The following is a 10,098-nucleotide window of genomic DNA, read 5'->3' as shown; positions in this document are numbered from 1 at the left end:
TGTCATTCGCATCGATTCAACCCCTTCGAGACCACGAGCCAGAAAAAAAAATTTCAAATAGACATGACAGATGACAAATTTCTATTAGCAGAATAATTCTTAAGTAAACTTCAATCATAATGAATTCATTTTGATAATGCGTATGTGATCTGCCATCGGCTAGAACTGGCACGGATTTTTTAAGCCTATATTATTTATTATTATGTCAAATAATTAGTGTAATATTTTGTGCTTAGTATGTTTCTTTTCATTCATATTTTGTATTAATCGATGCCTTGATCTTCAAAACCTCTTGCTTTATTCGAAACATTGTCGATTTTAACTATAAAAATAAACTATTACAAAAATTTGTAAATCGTCCACTCCTAAAAGTTGGTCGTCTTTGACAGATATATATTTGTTGATGCTTTCAATGAACAATGAAATAATACTGGTCGCTAAGGATTATTACCAGTTGAAACTGCAATTGACCTCAATCCACCAGTCGATTAATTTTTCTTGTTGCTCTAATGCTAGTTAATTTCAGTACAACAGGCAGCGAAGCGGTTAAAACAACTGTCCTATATTCTGGCAGAGATGCCAGGTAAAATTTTGTGCGCCCGCGTACTAGAACTGCTTCTATGCGAGCTCAAAATTTAAAATTATGACGACAAACAAATACCCTACACTAATAGCAAAAGTCATTAAATTGGACGTATGTTTATAAAAACTTGGAAAATCTTCAAAAAGTCTGCATGATTGCAAACTCTGTTAACAAACGAAATTGCAAATTTACATACTAATCTGCAAACCTGGCATCCATGGTTCTGACGCTCATTATTTCGCTATTCTGCGACGATTCCGTCGCATTCTATGTCCAGCTGTAAACCAATATAATAAAATACTGCAACGACGTTGCAATATAAGTTGAGGTTCAATGTTTCTGGATCGATTTGTAGTTAAATTATATGAATCTGTAAACAAATGACTGAGTTATTAGTATTCAAATTTATGAGAGAAAATGGTCATAAATTTGAACACTTATAACACGGTTTTGCATTTTTCTATTGACACCCGACTCAGTAAAGTAAAGAAAATGGCATTTTCAACGTCGATATATCATAGACTTTCTGTCGATAAATCGTAAAGACTTTCTCATATAGAAAGGCTCTGCAATCGCTGTGAAAACCGACTTTACAACCGAGGCCCGGAAGACCGAATGTCATATACCATTCGACTCAGTTTGTCGAGATCACAAAATGTCTGTGTGTATGTGTGTGTGTATGTATGTATGTATGTGACAAATAATGTCACTCAATTTGCTCGGAGATGGCTGAACCGATTTTCATGAACTTAGATTCAAATCAAAGGTCTTAAGGTCCCATACAAAGTTCCTATGTTTTATTTGGATCCGACTTCCGGTTCTGGAATTACAGGGTGACATGCACAAAAAAAAGAGAAAATAGTAACACACGTTTCTCAGAGATGGATGAACAGATTTTCACAAACTTAGATTCAATTGAAAGGTCTTATGGCCTTATACAATTTTTCTTGAATTTCATTTGAATCCAACTTCCGGTTCCGGAATTACAAGGAAATATGTGCAAAATTTTTAAAAATCGCTCTCAATTTTTCTCGGAAATTTCTCAACCGATTTTCACAAATTAAGAAGCAAATAAAAGGACTTAACATACTTTAAAAAGTCTTCGAAAAGTTCATCCAGGTCCGACATCCGGTTCCGGTATTAAATTGCTATTAGTGAAAATTTTCAATTTCATGAGTATTTTTTCACAAGCGATAACGAAACACGGTGCACATTTTTATAAAACTTACTACTAAATTCATCTAATTGGTAGATCTTGTTAGTTAGTGAATGTGAAAACTACTTTGGGACTAATAGTCCTCGGTTTCCGCTTCCGAAAGTACTTCGATTTCTCAGCAACTGTTGGACCGATTTCCGCGAATAGTGATTCAAATTAAATCTCTCATAGTCTTTAAATATACTGTGCAATTTCATCAAGACCCGACTTCCGATTCCGAAATTATAGGACGATGAGTGTCGAAACATTCAAATCGTTATTCAAAAGGACGATGCAAAACTAGTAGGTGATGATACGGCGGCTTTGCTCCGTTCGCAACGTGCTTTGTTGAATTTCGTATAGCGTGCAGGGTTGCCCCATTAAAAATTAAACTTTTCATTGGTAAAAAAAATTAAAACGAGACTCACTCAATTTTCTCTGAGATGATTTGATCGATTTCCACAAACAGGCTGAAATAAAAGTTCCTATAGTCTCATAGGTTGCTGTTTAATTTCATCCGAATCCGACTTCCGGTTCCAGAACTATAAAGTAAAGTGTGTTTTATAATTTAGTACGACGATGCAAAATAAAAAAAAAATTCTTATTAACTTGACATAACTGTTTACAAATTGAAAAGGTTATGTTAGTTTATACCCAAAGAAAGTTTCTTATTTTATTCAAGATTGAAAAAAAAACTTTCTCCACAGAATCTTAAAGTGATATTTTTGAAAATATACTTAATATGAGAAAGGTATCATTACACCACTAGGTGGATTAAAAAAGGTTTTATTTGGTGCAAAACATCGATCATTTTCGTGAGAAATTGACAAGATATGAGATTAGATGTTAAAAAAATAAATACAGATAATTACGGAGTGAGTCACAGCGTTTCATTAAATCGTCTATAGTGCCATATCTTCTAACAATATTCATTGTATTCGTCAAAACGATCTGTAAACAAATAAAAGAAAAACTGTTACTACTCATTGAAACGGTTTTTTAAAATTCTGATTGAAACTTTAATTAACCATAGTTACTACTAAAACACCGAAACAAAATACAGCGTTATGTGCAAGATATGATTTACAGTGCAAGTACTAGTTCTAGGCTCATTCAAAGATAATTTATATTTAGAGGATAGATAATTTAAGATGGTGGACAGAGTTTACTGACTACTTTTCATGGGTTTACTTTCACACGCACTGACAAAACTACCCATAAAGCATCAATCATAGTAACCCATGAGTCAGTAGACAATATTCGACAGCTCTATCAGTCAAACTCTAACAGTGAAGCAACTCCGTTCAGACTCGCGTTCAAAACCGGCAACCCGCCGGGTCGAAAACGGACATCTTGCGGCATTTTATGAACAGATATAAATCTATTCCAACAATTTTGTCGCTAAAACAGAAGGAATTGATAAATAAATGAAAAAAGAACTCAAAATATGTCTACACGCACGATCATTCCTTTCGTGACCGTCGTATCGATCGGATGGTAGTTTGCATTAGAGCAGCTGTGCGTTAATCCATTCTAATCCGTTTCAAGGTCATTTAATATCAGATCTTTTGTCGTGAGCTTGTGCGGTAGATCAATACAGTATAAACAATAAATACCGTTAGACAGTGCCGGGTGCTATTGTGTTAAAACAATAAGAACAGTGAACCGACGTTTAGTGTGGTGCCGTGAACCGGTGCTGTGTGCATATTTATTCTCGGAGGTCGTTGTAACTAACGCTTGGCCTCAGCGGCCGAGTTGCTACGGATCATTAGCTAAGTATAATATTTTTTCCCTTCGTGTCCCTTTATCGTCTTATATTTTGACTCCCCCTATAATTTGCGCGGAACCTCAACCGCGCTATGGCAAGTCCATTAAATTCTCCCCTGTCCCCCGAAGATAAAATGGAAACAGATTTTAAATCTGCCCCAAATAGTAAAACTCACCGGGTTAAACAGTATCCCGAAGAGCCTTCACCCTCGGCCGGCCTTTATGTGGTTTATTTTCGGACCAAAGAGAAGAATAAACCGCTTAATATTTTGAAAATATCTAAAGACTTGGAGTCGAAATATGCAACATTGAAATCTATTTCAAAAATTCGTCCCGATAAGCTCAGGGTCTCGTTGACCAGTCTGAAACATGCTAATGAGATCGCTCGAAACGACCACTTTACGCGGGACTACCGCGTCTACATACCAGCTCGCGAAGTCGAGATAGACGGAGTGATCACGGATCCAAGTCTGACATGCGAGGACATTCTCAAACATGGGGTCGGATGTTTTAAAGATCCCTTGCTTAAGAATGTCAAGATACTGGACTGCAAACGTTTGCATTCAGTATCGATCGCCGCGGATGGGACAAAGTCTTATCCCCACTCGGACTCGTATCGGGTGACCTTCTCCGGCTCGGCTTTGCCGAAATTCGTTCTCCTGGCCAGGGTTCGTCTACCTGTACGACTTTTCGTACCACGGGTAATGAATTGCACTAGTTGTCAACAACTAGGACACACAGCTTCCCATTGTGGAAATCGGCCCCGCTGCTCGAAGTGTGGAGAGAGTCATGCGGATGGCGTTTGCGACAGAGACATTGAAAAGTGTCTTTATTGTGGGGCGGCCCCGCATGACCTCACAACATGTTCTGCGTATAAATTGCGTGGAGATCATTTGAAACGATCTCTCAAGCAACGATCAAACCGCTCGTTCGCAGAAATGCTGAAAATCGCCACACCACCTGAACAGAACCCCTACACCTGTTTGTCTACGGACGATTGCGACTCTGACGATCCTCAAGAAGGTACATCTTCAACTGTCCCTCGTAGTTTTAGGAAGAGGAAAAATATATCATCTCCTAAACTCCCTAGAAAGGGTTCGAAGATATCTCTTGAAGGCCCTCCAAAAGTAACAGCAGAAGGAAGTGTTGGTAAAAAAAACGAAAAGAAGAAGCCAAAAGCTCCTAGTTCCGGAGACTTGAAATCGGAGAAAGAATATCCAACACTTCCGGGGACACCCAAAACCCCGAAAGTCCCCAAGGAACCAGAAAACACATCAAGTGCTGGACTTGTAAAATTCAGTGACATTGTGGACTTTATATTTTCCGTCTTCAACATTTCTGACCCCCTAAAAGGTATTTTGATGACTTTCCTGCCAAAAGTTAAAATGTTTTTGATGCAGCTGACTGCAAAATGGCCCCTCCTCTCAGCAATCGTTTCCTTCGATGGCTAATTTTTCGAACGAGATCAAGGATTCGATCACTGTTTTACAGTGGAACTGTAAAAGTATCATCCCGAAAATAGATCCTTTTAAATACTTAGTAAATAATCTGAAATGTGACGCATTTGCATTGTGCGAAACTTGGATAACTTCTGATGTATCACTAAACTTCCACGATTTTAACATTATTCGCCTGGATCGAGATAATCCCTACGGAGGAGTACTTTTGGGGATCAAAAAGTGCTATTCCTTCTTTCGAATTAACCTCCCCTCGATATCAGGTATTGAAGTTGTCGCATGTCATGTCACAATTAAAGGCAAGGACCTTTGTATTGCTTCCATCTATATTCCCCCTAGAGCCTCAGTTGGGTACCACTGGCTCAGCAGTATCATGCAACTTCTTCCCGCACCGACGTTAGTTTTAGGAGACTTTAACTCTCACGGTACGGGATGGGGTTGTCTTCATGATGATAACAGATCAGCTATGATCCATGATATTTGCGACAACTTCAATATGACAATCTTGAATACGGGAGAAATGACACGAATTCCCGCACCACCAGCAAGACCAAGTGCGCTGGACTTATCCCTCTGCTCGACATCGCTACGGTTGGATTGCACGTGGAAGGTAATCCCTGATCCCCACGGTAGCGATCATCTGCCTATCGTAATTTCAATCGCCAGCGGATTAAGACCATCGGAAACAATCAATGTTTTGTATGACCTTACACGAAATATTGATTGGAAATGCTACGCAATATCGATATCTGAGAAACTAGAAACAACACAAGAACTTCCTCCGGAGGAAGAGTATACGTTTATGGCTGGCATGATTCTCGACACTGCGATTCAAGCTCAGACGAAACGTATACCCGGCGCGAATACTAACATTCGTCCTCCCAACCCGTGGTGGGACAAAGAGTGCTCATCACTGAATGCGGAAAGATCTTTAGCATTCAAAAAGTTCAGAAAATATGGAACACCTGATAATTATAGAAATTACGCAGCGCTAGATAAGCAAATGAAGAACTTAGTTAAAGCAAAGAAACTAGGTTACTGGCGACGGTTTGTTGACGGATTAACAAAAGAAACATCGATGAGCACTCTTTGGAACACAGCCCGACGAATGCGCAACCAAAACACAACGAACGAAAGCGAGGAATATTCTAACCGCTGGATATTCGATTTCGCTAAAAAAGTATGTCCTGATTCTGTTCCGGAACAGAAGATATCCCGCGCCGCGACTTCGAATACAAACGAAACACCGTTTTCGATGGTAGAGTTCTCACTTGCGCTCTTGTCGTGTAACAATAAGGCCCCGGGGTTAGACAGAATTAAATTCAACTTGTTGAAAAATCTTCCTGACTCTGCCAAAAGGCGCTTGCTGAATTTGTTTAACAAGTTCCTCGAGGGTAATATTGTTCCACACGACTGGAGACAAGTGAGAGTTATCGCCATTCAAAAACCTGGGAAACCAGCCTCCGATCACAATTCGTATCGGCCGATTGCTATGCTTTCCTGTATCCGGAAGTTGTTCGAAAAAATGATTCTCTTCCGTCTAGACAATTGGGTCGAGACTAATGGTTTACTTTCAGATACACAATTCGGCTTCCGCAGGGGTAAAGGAACGAACGATTGTCTTGCGTTGCTCTCAACCGAAATTCAAATGGCATTTGCTCGTATAGAACAAATGGCATCAGTATTTCTAGATATCAAGGGGGCTTTTGATTCAGTTTCTATAAATATCCTATCTAAGAAGCTGCACCAGCATGGTCTTTCGCCGGTTTTGAACACCTTTTTACATAATCTATTGTCCGAGAAACACATGTATTTTGCACATGGTGATTTGTCGACAATACGATTCAGTTACATGGGTCTTCCTCAGGGCTCATGCTTAAGCCCCCTTTTATACAACTTTTACGTAAACAACATTGATGAATGTATCAACACATCTTGCACGCTAAGACAACTTGCCGACGACAGCGTTGTGTCCATTATAGGACCCAAAGCTACCGATCTCCAAGGACCATTACAAGATACCCTCGACAACTTGTCGACATGGGCTCTTCAAATGGGTATCGAGTTCTCTACGGAGAAAACTGAGCTGGTCGTATTTTCAAGAAAGCGAGAACCAGCACAATTACAGCTTCAACTAGGGGGTGAAACCATAGCTCAGGCCTTCACATTTAAATATCTCGGGGTCTGGTTCGACTCCAAAGGCACCTGGGGATGTCACATTAGATATCTGAAACAAAAATGCCAGCAGAGAATCAATTTTCTTCGCACAATAACCGGAACTTGGTGGGGTGCAAACCCAGGAGACCTGATCAGGCTGTACCAAACAACGATATTGTCCGTAATGGAATATGGATGCTTCTGCTTCCGATCCGCCGCGAACACCCATTTCATTAAACTGGAAAGAATTCAGTATCGTTGTTTGCGTATTGCCTTAGGTTGCATGCAGTCGACTCATACGATGAGCCTCGAAGTGCTCGCGGGCGTCTTACCGTTGAAAAACCGATTCTGGGATCTCTCATATCGATTGCTAATCCGATGCGATATCTTGAATCCGATGGTGATTGAAAACTTCGAAAGGCTTGTCGAACTCAATTCTCAGACCCGTTTTATGTCCTTGTATTTTGATTACATGGCTCAGAATATTAATCCTTCTTCGTTTGTTTCCAACCGTGCTCATTTCTTGGATACTACTAATTCTACTGTGTTTTTCGACACATCCATGAGAGAAGAAATTCGTGGAATTCCGGATCACGTGCGCCCTCAAGTGGCCCCAAATATTTTTTATAATAAATTTAGAACAGTCAACTGTGAAAAGATGTTTTACACTGACGGATCAAACATCAACAGGTCCACAGACTTCGGAATCTTCAATCAGAACATCACCGCTTCGTACAAACTCAGTGATCCGGCTTCAGTCTACGTCGCAGAATTAGCTGCTATTCAGTACACCCTCGAGATCATTGAAACCTTGCCCAAAGACCATTACTTCATTGTCACGGACAGTAAGTTCAATAGAAGCTCTCCGCGCAGTGAAGCCAGGAAAGTATCCCCCATATTTCCTGGGGAAAATACGGGAACATTTGAGAACTTTATCTGAACGGTCTTATTTAATATCGTTAGTCTGGGTCCCTTCGCATTGTTCCATTCCAGGCAATGAAAAGGCAGACTCATTGGCTAAGGTGGGCGCATTAGAAGGTGATATTTATGAAAGACCAATCTGCTTCAATGAATTTTTCAGTATCTCTCGTCAGAAAACTCTCGAAAGTTGGCAAACTTCATGGAGCAATGGCGAACTGGGACGATGGCTGCATTCCATTATCCCTAGGGTATCGACGAAACCTTGGTTCAGGGGGATGAACGTGAGTCGTGACTTCATTCGTGTAATGTCTCGGCTCATGTCAAACCATTACACCTTCAACGCGCATCTCCGGCGTATTGGAATCGTGGAGAGCGGTTTCTGCGCTTGTGGTGACGGTTATCAGGACATCGAGCATGTCGTATGGACGTGTACGGAGTATCGTGACGCCAGGTCTTTATTAAAGGACTCCCTAAGGGCCCGAGGTAGACCACCTGAAGTTCCGGTCCGAGATGTGTTGGCTAGTCGGGATATCTCTTATATGCTTCTTATATACCAGTACCTCAAACACATTAATATCCAAGTGTAATCTGTTATACCTCGCTCAGAAAGTATAATCTCCACCTACAGGTTCGACACTAACATCCGCCCGATTCTCTCGATCACCGTCCCTGTCCACCATCTTCATTGGAACTAACAAGATCTTTTTTTGTCACTAACTTTTCGTTCCCCCCTTCCATGTCTCTTCACCATCTCGATGGCAACTAATTAGATCTCTGTAGTTTTCAGACATTTTGTTTCCATACCCCCTATTTACCTCGGTTTTCACAATATTTACTTTTTTTATTTTCTCATCTCTTCGTAACATCATCATCACCGCCTACGGTCCTACGCTCCAGACGATGACCAGCATGCGGGCCACCCGCCGGGCCTTCGTAGCCTGGGGGTGTTTCCCGCGGACCCACACGGACCGAAGGATGCGGCCAACATGGACATTTGCAAACGCCATATGGGAGACCCTCATGCAATATCCAATTCACCGGCATTACATAATGATACTATTCTAGTTTTAATATAGTCGTAATTAAGATTAGTAAATACCCTTGGCATCTTAGAGCTTAAGCAGTGTGCCTTAAAATTGTATTATAATATTGAATAAAAAAAAAAATGTCTACACGCATGTTTTCGTCCGCCTTGACGAATGTTCCTGTTAACTGCTGGAAGGCCGCTCGCAAGGGCACAGACTTTTTCGCAAGCAAGCTTAAATAATTACCCTCCATGAAAAATTCAAATTTCCGATTTATTAGGTGGATAATTTACATGGTAGGTTCACAACTCGCAATGACAAAAATTTTATTACAGGCACTCTTGGATTTCATAACAATATAGAAGTTAACTGAACAAATATCGAAGTCACTAGGCTATACGTACAAGTCTGGGATTGCCTTGCCAGCAGTTTAAAAGAATCGGTGCTCTATCAGCACCAGTGATATCAAACGGCCTCAATAACTACGACGTGAAGCAACCAAGCAGCTTGGTCAGCATGTTAGGACTCAAAGTGCACGAAAAAACTCCAAAATTTAACTGGCGCAGTCGTCCCGAGTGTGTCTCTAAGTTTTTTTTTAGGTATAAGCTTTACGTGGCCGATTGAATTTTTTGTTAGACAACATAACTTGTTTTAATGTAGAACACATTTTTGTTTTCTATATAGCGGTGCAAACTAGAAACTCATGAAAAATACACGTAGAAATGTGGTCAGGTTTTGAACAATTACAGCTCAGTCAATTTTGTATCAATTATTAATATTATGTCACCATTTGATTGGAATTATTTCTACGTATTGATTTGAATGTTCATAGCCATGTATTTTTAATTTTACATCATTGAAATGTTGATTAATAGCTAGCAGTGTCCTATTTTGGCTGCAAAAAATCTCCGGCATACCGGAGTTCCCTGCCATAGTCGACGGTTTTGAAGGAGTAAACGATATATCAAAGGGAAAGCAGCGCTCTGATTGGTC

At 40.3% G+C, this 10,098-nt stretch overlaps 1 protein-coding gene across 1 annotated transcript in view; it reads right to left on the bottom strand.

The window, feature by feature from the left end:
- The window catches only part of LOC131432551 (uncharacterized), a 212,108-nt gene that overhangs the window by 73,252 nt on the left and 128,758 nt on the right, over positions 1 to 10,098 (bottom strand). Inside the window, exon 4 of the mRNA XM_058598891.1 lies at positions 2,651 to 2,729. Coding sequence (XP_058454874.1) covers positions 2,651 to 2,729 — 79 coding nt within the window. The remainder of the gene's footprint in view (positions 1 to 2,650; positions 2,730 to 10,098) is intronic.

This window comes from Malaya genurostris, chromosome 2 (genome assembly GCF_030247185.1).
Source record: "Malaya genurostris strain Urasoe2022 chromosome 2, Malgen_1.1, whole genome shotgun sequence".
Classification (NCBI taxonomy): domain Eukaryota; kingdom Metazoa; phylum Arthropoda; class Insecta; order Diptera; family Culicidae; genus Malaya; species Malaya genurostris.
Note: the sequence above shows the minus strand (reverse complement) of the source record. Positions and strands in the feature narration are given on the sequence as shown.